Source organism: Carex rostrata, chromosome 3, assembly GCF_964058835.1.
Source record: "Carex rostrata chromosome 3, lpCarRost1.2, whole genome shotgun sequence".
NCBI lineage: Eukaryota > Viridiplantae > Streptophyta > Magnoliopsida > Poales > Cyperaceae > Carex > Carex rostrata.
The window spans coordinates 6,639,831-6,659,591 of NC_135920.1; the positions used below are offsets into that span (position 1 = coordinate 6,639,831).

The following is a 19,761-nucleotide window of genomic DNA, read 5'->3' on the forward strand; positions in this document are numbered from 1 at the left end:
GAAATTTGTATTTCTTTCAATCAGACTGAACTCATAGGGCCCTGAGTTTGAAGGCTCACATAGATCCTAAACTGGACTGGAGATGATCTCGGTGTCGGCAAGCTCGACGGGGGTCAGTTGGGCTTGACCTTGATCAGGCAATTAGTTCGAAATATCCAATTATCCAGAACAGGCTTGAATCGCTTAGGTCAACATGGAGAGAAGCCACGAACCCAAAGTCGACATGTCTGAACCAATGACGACAACTGAGAACCACCAAATAACTCGCTATATTAGCTGAGCTAGAGAGAGAAAAGGGGGCTTTTTTTCAATTATTGACACACATATTTGCCATTATAACAGAGGAGAGAGCAATATTAATCATCACACCAATACCCTAGATAAGAAACACTTATCTCCTGGTGTTTGATCGACCAATCTTTGTTTTTTTCTCTTCTTCATTTTGTGTGTGTGTGGTGTGGCGAAGTCTTCCATACCAAGGCCGAAATAGCCAAATCTTATATGCTAAAACGCGCTCAATGTCAATGGTGAATCTGCCACTGTCGTTGCACTCTTATAAGTTGAGAACAAAAGTATGATATTGACTTGGCAAAATCACTTTCTCAAAAACATAATGATAATAATAATACACCATGATGTCTTTCTCAATAAAAAAAAAAAAAAATATACCATGATGTAAAGCAGTAAAGGTGTTGATAAAATAAAAAGAGTGAGGCTGTGGTAATATTCATACTATGAAATCATATTTTTATTTCTAAAATTCAAATAACGATTTGAATCGCTTAACATAATCTTTATATAAAAATGTACTTGCATATCAGTTTTACTATTTTATAGATAAGTACAAAATCACTTGGTTTAAAAATTTTGGACCATCTAAAACTTGTGATTTTTATCTATTTGTAAAAATAGTAAAGAACTTTTTTATTTAAGGTTAGTGACTTTAAATGCTTACTAATAATTTTATTGATAAAAAAAGGGACTTACAACGAGTCAAATGACCCTCCTTTGTAGATCTAAACTCATTTATTCTCATAAAATCTCGTAAATTACTCTAATCAATTAATTCTACATGTTTGCTCTTAAACACCATATTACTTGTTTCTCCATCTCTTTCCATGACCGGATCCGCTTTCGTCCAATAGCTGCCTAGCTCTGACGTCCGGATTGCTCACCGCTGTGTTCCGATCGAGATGGAGGTAGTAAAGACTCTATGTTTCGAGCTCTGACGATACCGCGCTTTCGGCTCCGATCGGCTCCCTCCTCTCTCCCTCATTCTTCTCTCCGTTCAAGGAGATAGAGACGAGAGAGGAGAAGGTATCGCTATATCGTAGGTGGAAGCTAGAAGAGGTGAGAGAGACAAAATGAAGGGGTGTGGAAGAGTGAGGGAGAGCGGCGGCGGCTAGAGTTTTTTCCTCAATTTTTCGCTTGGGAGAAAAGAGCAAAAAGCTGACGTACCACTCGAAAAAAATATAAAATTTGGTCTCCAAGTATATTATCGCATGAAGAACAAATTTAACGGTTCATATCAACTGTTTTGATTTTGAAAATAAGTATATGTATCCATAGCACATATCTATCCGTAATATGCATATTACCATAGCCTAAATAATAATTTGCTTATAAATTTATAGTTATTTCCGGAAATCGTTTGGTGCCATCAAAGAGAGAAGAGGCCAGTATCACTGTAATCAGCCAAGAGAAAGATCGATAATGTTATACTGACCCGTTGCATGTCTTGTAAGACCAATACAGATTTTGAACAGATGAAAACACCAGTTGGAAGCCAACGTGTCAAACGTTAACAACCTTTCATAAAGCAAACACAAGAACAAATTATATTTCTCAATTTAAATAAATTAAAATATCAAGAAAATAGGAAAAAAAAGTCACTTTCTTTAATTTTCCTGTCGATTCTAGCGTTTAAAATTTTCTTTTTGTAGTTTTACTTCTTATCTTCTTGTTTGTCTTTTGGTTCCAAAGAGTTGAACGTTCAGGTTATAAAAGAGGAGAGAAGGCCGTGCTCGCATTGGTTGCAGCTTGGACAGAGGTGAGCAAAAGCAAAGCCTCTGTTGTAGAAAGTGTCGGTTAGAATTTCAAATAGAAAACTTTTTGTGGACATTAAAATAGTTTGATGGTATGATCTTCAATTTTACTTAAAAATATCTTATTTGTTGACAAAAACAAATAAAAAATATGAAATTAAAATTGACTTTTTTTTAACCTTAATCATACATTTAGTAATAAATAATAATTAACACTTAACACGAGCATGCTTTGTTTGTTTTTCTGACTCTTACATTCTTTTACGGGACTCAATGAAACAACACAACATTTCAAGATCAAATATCAAGGCCGAGTATAGAACCATGACGGTTGCTTGTGCCGTGTTGATATGACTTGTATGCTCTAGACTTGGACAACACTGACAGTGGGACTTCTTCTAATACCCTGCTTTGCACAAATGGTCAGCTTTGTTAGCAAGAAAGCAAGTCAAGGTGAACTTAAATGCTTCATGAACAGATTGGCTGCAAAGACCCCAAATGTATGGTTCATATCCTCCAAAAACCAATTAGCCAATATGTTCATAAAGCATTTAAGTTCACCTTGACTTGCTTCCTGCGAACAAAGCTGACCATTTGTGCCTTTGCAGGGTATTACAAGAAGTCCCATGTTGGCCAAGTCTAGAGCATACAAGTCAACAGGCGTGCTATTATAGATTTGTTAGATAGGCTGTTATGTTTTGTAAAGCTGTGTGTATAAATGCAGTGCTCTTGAACTGAAATAACCAATCAATGACAATACAATATCTTCATTCTCCTCTCAGTTTCTACTTCCCTTACATCTCATTTGTATACCAGTGCGCAATTAGCACTGGATTCCCAGTCAACAGTCCACACGGTTACCCTCTTATATTCTCTTTCTTCCTAATATCTTCCATCGATTGCTCCTGAACTTAAACTCCATGGGCTGTAAACATAGCACCTCGATAAGCGACACCACCTCTTCAGAATTCACAACCTTGCTGAGGTCTTACTCGGAACAATGCCGCTCCGATCCCCAGATCCAGTCCTTCGACGCAAACTTACAGCAGCGGACGACGCGTGTCTTATCTTCTGTGGCCAGTTGCACTGGATCCGTACAGTCCCTCTTGGAAGTCACTGGAGGCCTACTCGACCTGAACCGTGAGATGGTGCCAATGCTTCTTGATGCCAGGAAAGACATATGGAATTCCCCCGATCTATTTCAGCTCGTTAAGGAATACTTCGATACCAGCATCAAGTCGCTCGAATTTTGCAATTGCTTGGAGAGCTGTTTAAAAAGGGCGCGAGATAGTCAAACTTCCATCCAATTGGAGTTAAATAAATTCGAAGAAGAAAGCTGCGACCAAGAGAATAACTTTTCTTTGACACTGCACGAGTTAGAGAGGTTTAAGCAGATGGGCGAACCATTCACACCTGAATTCTTTGAAGCGCTTGAGTCGGTGAAAAGCAAGCATCTAGAAATGCTTGAGAAAATGCTGCAGAGAAAGAACAAACTCGATAAGAAGCTGAAGTCAATCAAGTCTTGGAGAAAGATTTCGAGATTAATCTTTGTAGCGGCTTTTGTGGCTGTAATCTTGTGTTCAATTGTTGTAGCTGCTGTATCAGCTCCTCCTCTTGTTGCTGCTCTTGCAAATGCAGCAATGGCAGTCCCAGTTGGATCAGTGGGGACATGGATCGATTCATTATTTAAGGGATATAGGGATGCAATTAAAGGTGAGAAAGAGGAGCTAAGTGACCTAAGTCTAATGCAATCAATGGGTATATCTGACGTGAATTCGATCAAGGCTCTCACTGAGAATTTAGAGATTCAGATCAAGTCAATGTTGGATTACACTAATTTTGCTCTGACGGATAATGAGGCGATGCGGCTTGGAATGGAAGAGATTAAGAGAAAGATGGGGGGGTTCACCAACAGTGTTGAGCAATTACAAGAAAAAAATGATCAGTATAGACAGCATATTACGTGGGCTAGAGATCTTGTGTTAACAAAGATTATTAACAAACTGACTAAAGCAGATTAATGTATAGGCTCACTGTAATTTTTTTTTTTTTTTTTGTTCCATTCCTATTATCCCCTGAGTTGGCAATTTCGCATGGTAATTGGATTTTTTTTTTAAATAAAAAATAAAACCAAACTTAATTTTTTCAAAGAAATAAGCAAGCTGGACCAGGGTCGGTCCTGAAGATTTTGGGACCCTGGGCGAAAGAAATTTTTGGACCCTTTATATTGATAGACCTAAATTATATACATATTCGATCTGATTTTTATCACGAAATAACACCAAATATCTTGTATTTTGAATATAAAGTGAATAGAATACATCTAGGATCAAGTTACTGCGTTTGCTTGGTTTTAATTTGCAGGAAATGAAGAAAAATTAAGAAAACCGAAGAAAAATGCTCAGTGCAGACACACGGTTTGCGATATGGCTACAATAAGTACTTAGATGGATTTCTGGACGCATGCCAATTTTAAAAACATATAATAAGTTATTCATCAAAATCCGTGCGGACGCACGAATTTCGATGCGGACGAAATCTGGACGCACAGGAACAAACCGAGCCTATTGCGGTCCGCACTGTAGCAGAACGCATAACTGGAGCTTGATCTTAAAATAGCCATAACTTTTGACTCGTAACTCTGATTTAGGATTACGACCACTTTTTGGAAAGCTAGCAAGAAGATCTACAACACGAGAAACTAAAAAAAGAATTTTGGAGTCGGTCGGATACACTAATCTCGCAGACAGCCAGAAATAAATGTTTTCAACACGGTTTCTATTTTTGACACATCATGGACACGTTTTTACAGTCAAACATGGACAAGGCATCCTGGAAAATAAGCCAAATATAGCACCCACTAACTCCACTTCCTAGCATCTTTATTGGGCATATCCCTTGGCTATAAAATAGGAGGTTAATTCCCATTCAAGGACAGATATCCATAATCATCTCTTCCCATCCATTATCTCATTCTCTCTCTCCACACATAGCGATAATTTCTGGTTTTGAACAAGGAAAAGCAAGAAGAGAGAAGAAGGGAGAAGAGATCATTGATCAATCGGTTTTATTAATTTCTTTCCTTTGGAACTCTTTTATTCTTTTGATTTCATTTGTGTCTTAGCCATGACTGGCTAAGGGCTTTTCTAGGGTTGATTAGGGTTGTACTTGAAACTTTTGTTATGATTTAGTTGGTTTTATTTTATATATTCTTGTTCTTTGTTATGATCTATTCTTTATTTTAATTGATTGTGAAGACTTAATCGAAATCACATGAAACCCTAGGATTTAGTATTTGCAATTGAGAAATTGAATATTAGGTCCAGACCATAAGGAATAGAGTATTTGATAGGCTAAGTACCGAGAGGTGACGCTTGTCTTATACGGGCTTTACCTAATAGTTTAGAAAATTGTGCCAAGTACCGAGAGGTGAAAGATAGTTTTCTAGATCAATTAGGACAGTAAGAACTTAATAACTTTAGATTAGAGTAGCCAAGTACCGAGAGGTGACGTTTATTCTAATTTAAAGATGGTATTAATATAGAGATATCACTTTGTACCTACAATACCCAACTGTGCCTTCATAAATATTAGAACAAAATTTATAAACCAATTAGTCGTAACATTAGTGGATAGGAATCCTAAGAAACCCTAATTTCTAATACTTGTTAAAAAACAGACTTTATCTTAAAAACTTTAGTTTAATTCAGTTTAATCACAATCAAACCAACCTTTTGAACAAACAAAAATCTTTTTATTTTTTTTTACTAAATTAAATTGTTAGGTTAGATTTCATATTCCAACTTGTCCCTGTGGAGACGATTCCTAAGTACTACTCGATAAGGTTGTACACTTGCAACCGAATTGAGCGTAAATTAGAATTTATTACTTGTATTGTAATAATCTACATCATATATATACCCATGTTGTAAAAAACGGGCTTAACGGCCTATTATATGCCTGTTTAATTGTTAATGGCTGTCAAATAGTTATGAATACACTTATCGGAGGTCTATTAGTGAATTTTTCCAATTAATTGGCCGATTATTCTCGATTATTCCCAATTATTTCGTTTATTCTCATTTGATCGTCCATTTTTTTCCGTTTATTCCCATTTATTTTCGTTTATTCCAGTGATTATTTTTTTTTACATTTTTTTTTCTGTAACTGTGTGATAATAAGTTTCATAAACATGTATTGCAATTTTATTTGTGCTTGGCTATACATTCAATTTTTTTATATATGTTTTTTCTTCTCACTTATTTTGAATTAATTGATTAATTCTTTTATTACATATATACCATATATTTTTCTTACTTACTGATGTAATTTTTTCAATTAGTAGATCATGCTCATATATTAAATTATGTTGTTATTACAAACTAACTTTGGTGATTTTATGTTGGATTGTTTCATGTCTTTCAAATAATATATTGTTAGTGTTTGAAAATGCTTAATTCTCGAATTTATTTTTTACTTAAATAAATGTGTTACTTACACATGTAAAGTGCGTGTGTATTGTTAAGTGTAGTTTCATGTTATAATAATAGAACTAAGTTAAATTAAGTTTATTTGATAAGTTTGATGAGTTAAATAAATTATGAATATATACACATAATTTTAATGAAAATACAAAATTGTCCGCATAATTTTGATTAATCGGCCGCATACCGATTAATTGCTTAACAGTATCCCGTTCGTTCGACAAGCGCATACCGTTATTTACAATACTGATATGCACAATTTTTTATTGATATGTCAATAGATGATACCTATTTATATTAAAAAATATCCAGATTGTTCGTTTTTTTCGTTAAGTACCCATTCCGGAAAAAAAAAATTTCAGAATTAAACTCTAAACCCGGAAATTTTTTTTCCAGAAACTCGGTTCTAACTCCGAAAAAAAATTTCCGGTTTCTGAGTCCGGAATTTTTTTTTCCGGAATTAGCTCCCAAAACCGGAAATTTTTTTTCCAGACTCGGAACTGAGCTATAAACTCGGAACAAACCAGTTTTGATTCTTCACGCCTCTGTTCGGTCTGTCTTCACCGTTAAAGGTAATTTTTTTTTAATTTATTTATTTAAATATTTAAATTTAAATGGTTTAGAATAATGTCCAAAAAAAATAAAAAATTAGAAAATTGTGTAGAATAATTTAGGAAATACCGAATGGTCTAGAATAATTTAGAAAATACCAAAATGGTTTAGAATAATGTCCAAAAAAATTTAAAAGGTTTAGAATAATGTCCAAAAAAATTAGAAATTTAGAAAATTGTGTAGAATAATTTAGGAAATACCGAATGGTCTAGAATAATTTAGAAAATACCAAAATAGCTTAGAATAATGTCCAAAAAACCACTTATTCAACTTATAGAACGTGTCCTCCACGACTGCTGCAACCGGTAATCGCCGACTAATTTTGAACACGGTGTTCAGTGACTCTAACCCATTTGTTGTCATTATCCCCCATCGGTGGCCTCCGTCCAAAGCTTTATACAACTTCTCTGGACATGGAAGTTCGTCTTCATCATTAGGGTTCCTCTTACCCACCTTGTTAAGGTAGTCGATAGCCTCCGGACAACCAATTTCAAAGTCTTGTAACATCTCCTGCAACCTCCTAGGTTTGCATTTGTTCACTCCAGCTATGAACCTATCGCTAACCTCTCTCTTACGGCCCACGTGCTTGTACAGGTTTTCGGCAACATGTTGAGAGCAATACCGATGCACACATTGATCGGTAGTCTCATCCCATCCTAGATTTGGATCCTGAAACACGGCTTTAATTTCCAAATGTCTATCCGATATGACACAAAAGAATCGATTATCTCCAATTACTTCCAACCTTAACCATCTCATAAAAAAACCCCAGTTATCAGCGCTTTCTTTCTCCACAATTGCAAAAGCTACTGGAAGCAATTGGTTTTCGGCATCGTACATACATGCCATTAGCAGCCTACCTTGGTACCGACCCGACATGAAACATGCATCGATACTAATCACTGGTCTGAGGAATGGTATCGCTGCAATACACGCTCCAAATGCCAATGCCGCTCTGTGGAAGTACCTATCAGTTTCTTTCTCAATCGGGGTCGACATCACACAATACTTAGTTCCTGGATTGTTTCTCTTGATGGCTTCCAATAGTGGAATAAGCAAGTTGTACGAGTTCTCCCAACTCCCAAATAAATTTGCAATAGCAAGCTCACGGCCTCTCCATAATTTGTTGTACTTGGGGGTTACCTTATCATATTTCATCATGACGATATCTCGAATATGATTTATAGAAGAGCATACATCCCTTCTAATGGTCTTATCAATCGCAAGGGCAACCATCTCTGCTGTAAGCTGACAATGATCAGTACGTGTTGCCGATACTGTGCACGTATGTGGAAGTGCTTGTTTGGTAATAATCCAAGATTCTGAAAGACCGTTCTGCTTTGCGCACACCTTAAATTTATAAAAAGCATCTCTGCACACCACCTCGTAACGTCTAGGTTCGCTTCTAAGAACCTTGCACTCACAATTATTTTCAAGATAAAACTCATTGATTGCTATCCTTAGAGCCGTTTTCGACTCATAAACTATACCCTTAGCCAATGGATTATCGAATATTTTTTTTGAGCTTGCGAAAAAATCAACATCTGCAGGCCGAAAACCGGATATGTCATTGAAACTGTTAACCGGATGTGTCATATTTTCCCGACCAGTTATCGGGTACTATGATTGACGAGATTGCATTTGACGGGACTGTGGTTGTGACTGGTTGGGCTGTCCGATATCATCATCCGAACCCGACGACTCACCGGAGAGCATCTCATCTCCACTCGCCAAACTATCAGAATCAATTGCATCCACAGGTACATGTGAATAATCACGTACATGTCTGCGGACCACACTGGAACTGGGTCGAGATCTCATTGGTATATCCACAGAGTGCCGACCTGTACTAGGTCGGGATCTAACTGGTATTGGGTCTTGATCCACAAGATTCTGACTGGTACTGGGTCGGGCTATAATTGGTTGATCCACAGAGTTGCTACCGATACTGGGCCGGGGTCTCATTGTTCCATCCACAGAGTACCGACCGGTGCTAGGTCGGGATCTAACTGGTATTGGGTCGGGATCCACAACATTCCGACTGGTACTGGGTCGGGATCGAGGTTCAGGTATATGACTGGTATAGTTCAGTTCCAATTCTACATATAACTCCAGAACCGGTAACCTTTGTGGAAAAGACGACACAATTCCTAAAATCATTTCGAATGATTGTTGGTTCATTACCGGTACTAATTGGTAGTCACGTTGGCCATCGGTGGACATGTTAAACCTGGCCTGGATTTCTAGCTTTGCATGGCTAGAATTGTACCCAATTAATTTATAAATCTCATTCACAAGATAATCAAAACTGTGGTTCACAGTTAGTGGTAATGAGTATTTAGCTCGGGTACTGTAATAGACCCCATCATCATTGTATTGGATTTCGCCTCCAATATAAATTTTCGCACAAATAGTTGTCATTTTTTTATTTCGATTGGTCTGGCAATTTAAAAAATAATAGCATATAAGTAATTAAAAATTGTGTTGCCATTAATAAAAATATTCTAGACAATTTTCAATATTCTATAATTATTCTAGGGGTGATTAATGAGCGAGCATGAGCGAGTTAGGGTATGCTCATGCTTGCTCATTAAGTAAATGAGCGAGTTGTTAATGAGCGAGTTTAAATGAGCGGATAAATGAGCGAGTTGTAAATGAGCGAGTTTTTAATGAGCGAGTTATGAGCGGCTCACGAGTTATGACTTATGACTTATAACAAAATTATATAGTGTGCCCACGCATGACAAATTTGTTAAAAGTCATCATAACAAAATCCAACAAATTGTCATAATTCATTTAAATGAGCGAGTTGTTATGACTATTACTTGTTTTGGGCTTTAGGTGGAGATTTTGGTTCTGCCGATTTACAAAAAAAAATGAATATGAAACTATGAATATTACTATATTATACAGGATTAAATGTTAAATTGTGCTCACTATATTACACAGGATTAAATATGAAACTATGCTCACTATCTATCAATCTTAATGAGACAAGGTTGATGTTACACAGAATTACATAGGATTAAATGTGGCATGGATTAGATGTGACAAATTCTTAATGAGTGAGTTGGGTCATGCTCATGCTCGCTCATTAAGTAAATGAGCGAGTTTAAATGAGCGGATAAATGAGCGAGTTTAAATGAGCGGATAAATGAGCGAGTTTAGGCGAGCTTTTAATGAGCGAGTTATGAGCGGCTCACGAGTTATGAGCGATTTACTCACCCCTAAATTATTCTACACTATTTTGGAATTTCATAAATTAATAGGGCAACATTCTAAACTATATTGGAATTTTTAAAATTATTCTAAACCATTTTGGAAGGTTGTAAACAATTCTAAATTTTCTGGACAATATTATAAAAAATAAAAAAATATTTTAGAATGAAGTAATTAATTATAAATTAAATTAAAAATAACATAAAGAAAATAAAATTACCTCAATCGAAAACCGATCGATCAGACAGTCAGAGCTCCGTAAGGAATCCAAAAAGCAAAAAGTTCCTAAAACAATTCTAAATCATTTTAGAATTAATAAAAATTATTTTAGAATTAATAAAATTATTTTAGAATTAATAAAACTTTTAAAATTATTCTGCACCATTTTTAATTTTTTTCAGTTAATATGACAATATTTAGAATTTAAATAATTTAAAATTAACTAGTTACATATTTAAATAATTACAAATTAAATACTTCTAAATTTAATATAAACAAATTAAATTTAAATTATAAATTTAATGAAATTAAAATTATAAATAAATGAAATTAAAATTAAAAATAAATTTAATTTAAAATATAAATAAATTTAATTTAAATTTTAAATAACTTAAATTTAAATTATAAATTATAAATAACTTACTGTGAGAGAGAAAACGCACTGCGTGAAAGCGACAACGCTCTGCGGTTTTTATAAACAAATTCACTGCAACTTTGGAAAAAAAAATTTCGGAAATTCCCACTATTTCCGGGAATTTTTTTTTCCGGAAATAGAAGGGTGAGTCCGGAATTTTTTTTTCCGGTTTTAGGGGCCATTTCCGGAAAAAAAAATTCCGGAATGGGTAGATTTCGAAAAAACCAACCGATTCGGATATTTTTTTAAATTTAATATAAAATTTGGATATTAATAAAAAATTCGGTTATGTTTCGATACTTCTTTCAATTTCTTATGGGCATGATACATTCGTGCACTGTAGGCAAATAGCACCAAGAAAAAAAAGCAAGCCTAAGCTGCATGCTTCCATAATGATAGTGAATAGCGTCAAGCATTATTTATATGCAATGTACTCAATTTAGTAAAATTGGCTGCGGATTTGTTTTTGTTTTTAAAATAAAATTGCTATATGATTACAATACAAATCTAATATTTATACGTAAAAATAAAACTGCTAGATGTGGTTTATATTATTTTTCCAAATGCATATAAAAACCTATCACCTGTCAGATTTGTTTTTTATATGAATCATTTTAAATGTGCATGGAAAAAAGGCTAAAAAATTACATGTGCATGGAAAAAATAATTATTTTACATATGATGGTTTATGTTGAAATTTACATTTCAAATCTTAAGTTATTAAAATTTAAAAATATAAATATAGCTGAGACACTAAATTTAACCTATGAAGTGTTCTGATGTCATTTTCTTAGCATGGGATTGGATTTCTTTTTCTTTATTTTCATTCTCATCTCCTTACAAATTTATGAAAAAAAAAATAGATCAAACCAAAATTTTTTTCCCACCATCTCTTGCTTTATCCCTCTCCTCGAAATTTTCTAATAAAGAAATGTTGTATGTATTAGTATTCAATGTTGAATAAATTATACTTATTTATACTTGCATCCAAATCTATATCATAGTATTCGGCATCGCATGAAGGATTAATTTAAGTGGAACTAAAAAGTATTTGTTTGATAGAATCGGATTAAGAAAAAGGTAGTGAGGAGACAAAAAAAAGGAGATAAGGAGCCTTAATTCAAGAGAAATTATGCCTTAAGAATTGAGGCAAGAGAGGCTTTTGCTTAAGAATTTCGGCAAAAGAAGCAAAAGTTATTCTCACTAAGGAAAGATTGTTCATACCGATTAAGTTTCTAAAGAGTCTAAAAGAGGTCTAAGAAGTCTTAAAGAGTAGTTGCCGAACACACACGTAGAAATTATCATGATCTCAAATTCACTTAAGTTAATTTTCTAATAAAATATGAATTAATTTATCAAAAAACATAGTATTTTTGCCATTATTTTGATGTCATTTATATAATTTACATGACTAATCAAAAAAAAAATTATAATTTATTATATTATACAATTCTATTTTTTTTCTAAATTTTATTATACGTTAATTATCATACCCTTTAGATCTTTAAAAAAAAAGTTTTCATAAATATATATTTTTCTCTAATTATGATTTCTCGCAACTATATATTATCACGATACCGACGAACACTCGTTCACTACATTTTCATAATCATTTCCGAATGTAACGTATGAGCATGGCTTCCACAAATAAAAAAAAAAATTAGATTTCCAAAACATAACAGCCTATCTAATGAATCTATAATAACACGCCTGTTGACTTAATTGTATGCTCTAGACCTGGCCAATACTGACAATGGGGCTTCTTCAAATACCCTGCAAAGGCACAAATGGCCAGCTTAATTTGTTCGCAAGAAGCAAGAGTCAAGATGAACTTTAATGCTGTATGAACAGATTGGCTAATTGGTGTTTGGAGGATATGAACCGAACAATTGTTTGTTTGTCATGAGATTAATTATATGAAATGGAATTTGACGAGTTTGAAAATCTATTTTGAACAGTCGCACACTCGCACTGAACTTGCTTCTTGCGAACAAAGCTGACCGTTTGTGCAAAGCAGGGTATTAGAAAAGTCCCACTGTGTTGGCCAAGTCTAGAGCATACAAGTCAACAGGCGTGTTATTATAGATTCGTTAGATAGGCTGTTATGTACGTTTTGTAAAGCTGTGTCTATAAATACAGTGCTCTTGAACTGAAATAACCAATCAATGAAAATACAATATATTCATTCTCCTCTCAGTTTCTACTTCCCTTGCATCTCATTTGTATACCAATGCGCAATTAGCACTGGATTCCCAGTCAACAGTCCACGCAGTTATCCTCTTATATTATCTTTCTTCCTTCTATCTTCCATCGATTGCTCCTGAACTTGGACTCCATGGGCTGTAAACTCAGCACCTCCATAAATGACGCAGACTTACAGCAGCCGACGACGCGTGTCTCTTCTGTGGCCAGTCGCACTGGACCCGTACAGTCCCTCTTGGGAGTCACTGAACGCCTATTCGACCTGAACCGTGAGATGCTGTCAATGCTTCGTGATGCCAGGAAAAAAATATGTAATTCCCCCGATCTATATCAGCTCGTTATGGAATACTTGGATACCAGCATCGAGTCGCTCGAATTTTGCAATTGCTTGGAGAGCTGTTTAAAAAGGGCGCGAGATAATCAAACTTGCATCCAATTGGCGTTAAATAAATTCGAAGAAGAAAGCTGCGACCAAGAGAATAACTTTTCTTTGACACTGCAGGAGTTAGAGAGGTTTAAGCAGATGGGCGAACCATTCACACCTGAATTCTTTCAAGCGCTTGAGTCGGTGAAAAAAAAGCATCAAGAAATGCTTGAGAAAATACAACAGAGAAAGGACAAACTCGATAAGAAGCTGAAGTCAATCAAGTCTTGGAGAAAGATTTCGAGATTAATCTTTGTAGCGGCTTTTGTGGCTGTAGTCTTGTTTTCAATTGTTGTAGCTGCTGTATCAACTCCTCCTCTTGTTATTGTTCTTGCAAAGGCAGCAATAGCAGTCCCAGTTGGATCAGTGGGGACATGGATCGATTCATTATTTAAGGATGCAATTAAAGGTGAGAAAGAGGACCTAAGTCTAATGCAATCAATGGGTATATCTGAGGTGGATTCGATCAAGGCTCTCACTGAGAATTTAGAGATTCAGACCAGGTCAATGTTGGATAATACCAATTTTGTTCTGACGAATAATGAGGCGGTGCGGGTTGGAATGGAGGAGATTAAGAGAAAGATGGTGGATTTCATCAACAGTGTTGAGCAATTAGAAGAAAAAAATGATCAGTATAGACAACATATTAGGTGGGCTAGAGATCATGTATTAACAAAGATTATTAACAAACTGACTAATTAAGGCAGATTAATGTATAGGCTCATTGTAAATTTTCTTTTATGCCAAATGCCGAAATGACCAAATCTCGTACCAAAGCGTGCTATGTGACAATGTTGAATCTGCCACTGTCTTTGCACACTTTTAAAGTTGAGAAGCTAGAAAAGTATGACATTGACTTGGCAAAATCACTTCCTCGAGAACAAAATAACAAGGTTCTGTTCGGTCGCTTTACTGTTCTCACGGGAACAATATTTTTTAATTCAATTCCTGTGCTTATGTTCATTTTCAATTGGAGGCCGAACAGATCCTAATACAGAATGAAATTGTACTTGACAAAATCATAGAATTGCTTAAAATAATCTCTGCATAAAATTGTACTTGCAGATCAAATTTTACTATTTTTAGATAGATTGATAATTACTTGATTTAAAACTTCGGGATCATCCAAAACTAGTGATTTTTACCTATTTAAAAAATTGTAAAAAATGAAAATTTTGGTCTTTAAATATATTTTCATATGGAAATTATGTTTATCTGTTCGAATTAATTGTTTGAAATTTAAAAATAAAAATAAAAATCTATAATATAGACTTATCTGTAATATTTTACCGTAGCCTCACTCAAATAAAATAAAAAAATAACATAATTTCTTCTAAAATCTTAGTTATTTCTAGGATGTGTCTGGTGCCGACAAAGAGTGAAATATACTAGTATCATTATAATCAGTCGCAAAAGATGTCTTGCAAAGAGAACCAGAGGGCATTCGATAAGCATCAGACCAAAAATGGTCTGAAATCTATCTAGAACCATCCGATTTTATTCAGATTTGCATGAACTTAAACCACACAAATTTTGAAGTATTACACACAAATCATGATGTGAATCAGATGACTCCAATCAGATATCGGAGTGATTTGATCATTACCCATTGGAAAATAAATCTCCTGTGATTCAATGGAATAACAGGGTCCTGTTATTCGATCCCAACCATTCAATTTTGTTGAGATTCGTGTATGCAAAATTTCTTCATTGAAATTTGTGCATGAATTTTTTTGAATTGTTGAGATCGGAATAACGGAAACCTGTTATTCCATTGGAATCACAGCAGATTTATTTTCTTGCCCATCAAACACCTCCGTCTTTACAAGTAGGGTTGTTCGGAAGTTACTGTTCACGTGGGGAAAAAAAATTCACTCACACTGAATTTTTTTTTCCATGTAAACAGTAAAAATTAGTTTAAAAATTTTGCATTTCTATTCCTGTTCTCATTCTCTTAATTCCGCCGAATAGGCCCGTAAAGAATCAATACATATCTTGAATTGATGAAACTGATTAATAATGTGGTATCAAATTCTCATTCATATTTTGAACTTCGCTCGCACAAAAAAACGTTATCTTTTACTACTATACTAGAGGTTGAGTCTTTACAAGAATAAATTATGTTTTCAATTTAAATATATTAGGATATAAAGAAAAACATTGAAGAACCTTTTTTTTTTTTCTTGTTTATACTTGCATTTAAAGTTTCTTTGAACGCTCAGATTGTGAAAAAGGCAGAGAATGCCGCCAATTTATTTATTAATAGGTAAATAAAAAAAACTTCGAAAAAGGGTACGATTTTATGAAATTTCGATTTATAGGAAGAGCAGGATAGATCATCATGTCCAGAGCTTAGTGATTTTTTTTTGTTTCATTTTTTATTATTCTTCGATAATAGTTTAAAGTTCTAGCATAGATGTGAGAATTGTAAATATTATCACTGTCAACTCCAAAAAAAAAAAGTAAATACCATTACTCATTACTGGACCTAAATTTTTATTAATATAAAAAATACAAAATTTACAAATTTACACTTCATTTGAAAAAATTTCCGAATCTGTCCAGTTCGAAAAATTATTTCTCAGATCCAAGTCTTGGATTCATGAAATAATTTTCCGAATTTGAGAATGCTATTTTTGAAAAATTATTTACCGAAATAGTATTTTTTATTGAAAAATAGTGGTATTTACCACCGATTTCATTAAAATCAAGAACCATAGCATATTTGACCTAGTACCTAAAATTGGTATCAAAATCAAATATGTCAAGTCTTTACAGCTGTTGAAAACATAAGCAAAAACAGTAGAAAAAAACAAAACAACCTACCATATCCACAACATAAGAAGACAACAATCTTAGGAAAACACAAAAACATCATAACAAGAAGGCAACAATAGAAATAGTATTTTTGGTTTTCATTTTTTAATTAACTGGAAGATGTAATGATTTTTTTTTTTTAGTATTGAACTATTATAAATGTTTTTATATTTTTTGTTAATAGATGAAATACTATAATTGAATTTATTAGAAAGACTGCGACATATAACCCGGATCAACATTTTTCAAGCCGGATTTTTTGCCGTTGTAAAAAAAATTGAAATATTTATTGGTGTATTATCGGAAAAAATATATATATTTTCAATCTGAGTTATTGATCCCGGTTCAGAAGTCACTTCTAGATAAATAAAAAAATTATATGATTCTTCTAGTACATTCAAATTCTAAGATACTCCATCTAATTTGAAAAAAAAGTCATTTGTCATCATTTCGACTCTATCGAAATGTCAAATCAATATTTTTTTTATCTAAAATAGATGGATTATCTTAGAACTTGAATGTACTAGAAATACCACAATAATTTCTTTATTTGTCGACAATAACTCAGATCCAAATAGAGTTTTTTTTTTTCCAACAAACACACCAAGAAATATTTCAATTTTTCTTACAGCAGCAAAAAAATTCTGCCTGAAAAATATTGATCGGGTTATTTACCACAGTATTTCTAATAAATTTAATTATATAGTATTTGATTTATTTTCTAAGAAATATAAGAATATTTCTAATTTCAATAAAAATAAATAAATAAATCATAAGATCTTCTATTTAATTAAAAACTGAAAATAAGAAAATCCAATAACCGTAAATTATTTTTGGAAATTGAATTTATGAGAAATAATTTCCCAGAAACCCCTGATCCGCAAAATAATCTCCCGCAAAGTCAAGCTTGGATCCGGAAAATTATTTTGTGAATCCAACGGCTGGATTTGGAGAATTATTTTTCGATTTGGGCATATTCTGAAATTTTTGCATTGGGGTGTAGATTTGAAAATTTTGAATTCTTTTTTATATTAATTAAAATTTCAGATCACTTGATGTCTGTCTTTTTAGATTTTATCTTATACTTTGTGTTGGTGATATTAAGATAAATATCGAGTTCGTATTTTTCGGACTAATGAATTTCAAATTCAGTATACTTTGAATGTTTAATGATTATATGAATTAGATTATACGGATTTGTTTTTGCTTTCAAAATAAAATTGTTATATGATTTATAATAAAAATCTAAAATTTATACGTAAAAATTTATAATAAAACTGTGGTTTATATATATTTTTTCTAATGCATATAAAAACCTATCACGTGTCAAATTTGTTTTTTTATGTGAATCATTAGGTCGAAAAAATTAATGCTAAAAATTATGTGCATAGAAAAAAATAATTAAATTACATATAATGGTTTATGTTGAAATTTACATTTTAAATCTTCAAGTTATTAAAATTTAAAAATAAAAATATAGCTGAGACACTAACTATTCGGCAACATGGGAATTTTATGATAATGAAAATTTTTAATATGGTAATGGGAATATAATTTTGTGATTTCCAAAGGCTTTTAACCCATGGAAAATTTAAAATATAGGTGTTCGGCAACATGGAAATTTTGTTAGAAAGTTAATGAATATCAACTTTGTGCAATATATAACTATATGGCCATTGTAAATTCATATTAGCCCATATTCTAAACTAATGTGAAACAACTCAGACACTATTCATTAATACAAAAGAAGTGGAGATACATATACACAGCTATCTCCAATGCTCTCTGATACAAAAGAAAAAACAACTAGCTACTGCACCAGTATACACATATTACTTAAAATACAAAGGAAAATTAAATTCAGAGAGCTACAAACTGAGACCTTCCATATGAGATGCAGATAAAGCACTAGGATGGCCCTCTCCTCCATACTGTACCAGCGTACCAGTCTCCTGAATTAGAAGAAGCAGATAAAGCACTATGTAGAAAAGGTAGTGTGATATAATACCATTTGCAATTTAGAAGCCAGTGTGTAAAATTATGGAACACTTATACTTGTCTTTTGTTTTTTTTTTTTGAGATGAAGCCGTAGGCTATATAATCATTAAAAACGTAAATTTCAGTTTCCATAGCAAAATATAACCATAGAAAACAGAAACAGAAAAGAAACAGAATAAAAATAACAATTTCCCTAAACTACCCCTAATACTACATACTGTTTAAGAAATACCAATATATCTTTGAATTCCATTTAAACTCAGATTCTAATTACCTATTGTGTCCTCCGAAATATCACTGTGCTGAGTTCCCTTCTTCTCTTTATGTTTCTTCCGGCCAACAAGCATATACGGTCGGGCCGGTACGGGAGGTTTTTTTTGAAAAACCCAGTTTTAGGTCAGCTGAGTTAAAACCCTCCCTCCCCTGTCACCCCTCCCTCCCCGCTCAATCACCGCTAGGGCTCACTATAGGCGTGGAACAACCCCCAATTCTACGCTTTTCCTTTTATCACAGCAATGAAGTTTATATTGGGGCACCAAATCTGAGAGCCACCGCTTGGATATATGGTCACTTAGTAATTTGCCAAATAATTTCACACTTAAATGAAAGAACAATACAGTAATGAAACTAATGAAGTCTCTTGGAGAACAAATGTATACAAATAATAGTCTTTTATGTAATAGTATTATCTTGTATTGGATAGAAGCCATGACTCTTATAGACTAGCAAAGAGTCTTCCATCTAATCAATTTTAACAGATGAGCAAAGAGTCAGCCATCTAGTCAATTTTAACACATGAGAAGCAAAACCTGTTACTCTTGTATTTTTATCAGCTGTAATTGTTGCCAGTATGGAATAGAAGGGTGGGACATGAAATAGGTGTTCCGGGTTGCTAAGTATAATACAAGCTTAACTTTTTTGGACCTCTTATGACCTCTAATGGCATCAAGCTCAAAGACATTTGAAAATAACTTGCATACATTTCATCAAACACCTTGTGTGCTCTAAGTATTATACAATGAAATATCCATAAACAAAGGGTACAGTTTACCAATTTTGTACAATAACTAAATAGATAGAGAGAGACCTGTATCAAGGCATTGAGAATTTTGGTTACCTCCTCCAGCCATGAATGCACTGATTGTTCAGACTACTATAAAATAAATCAAAAAGGAGAAATAGAAAGAAAATGATATGTGAGTTTGGTGCTGTTGAGAACTCACATAAAGAAAATGATAACTTATGAAGAAATCAAAGATGAATTGAGAGCTTCATTATCAAATCAAACAATAGAAAGAAGATGAAATATAAAATTAAAAAATTAAA

General features: G+C 33.5%; 1 protein-coding gene across 1 annotated transcript; it reads left to right on the forward strand.

The window, feature by feature from the left end:
• The first annotated feature begins 2,928 nt into the window (after positions 1-2,928).
• On the forward strand, positions 2,929-4,066 carry LOC144551379 (UPF0496 protein 1-like). The gene has a single exon (XM_078299322.1). The coding sequence runs from the start codon at positions 2,966-2,968 to the stop codon at positions 4,064-4,066; it is 1,101 nt and encodes a 366-aa protein (XP_078155448.1). The 5' UTR covers positions 2,929-2,965.
• The last annotated feature ends 15,695 nt before the right edge of the window (positions 4,067-19,761 follow it).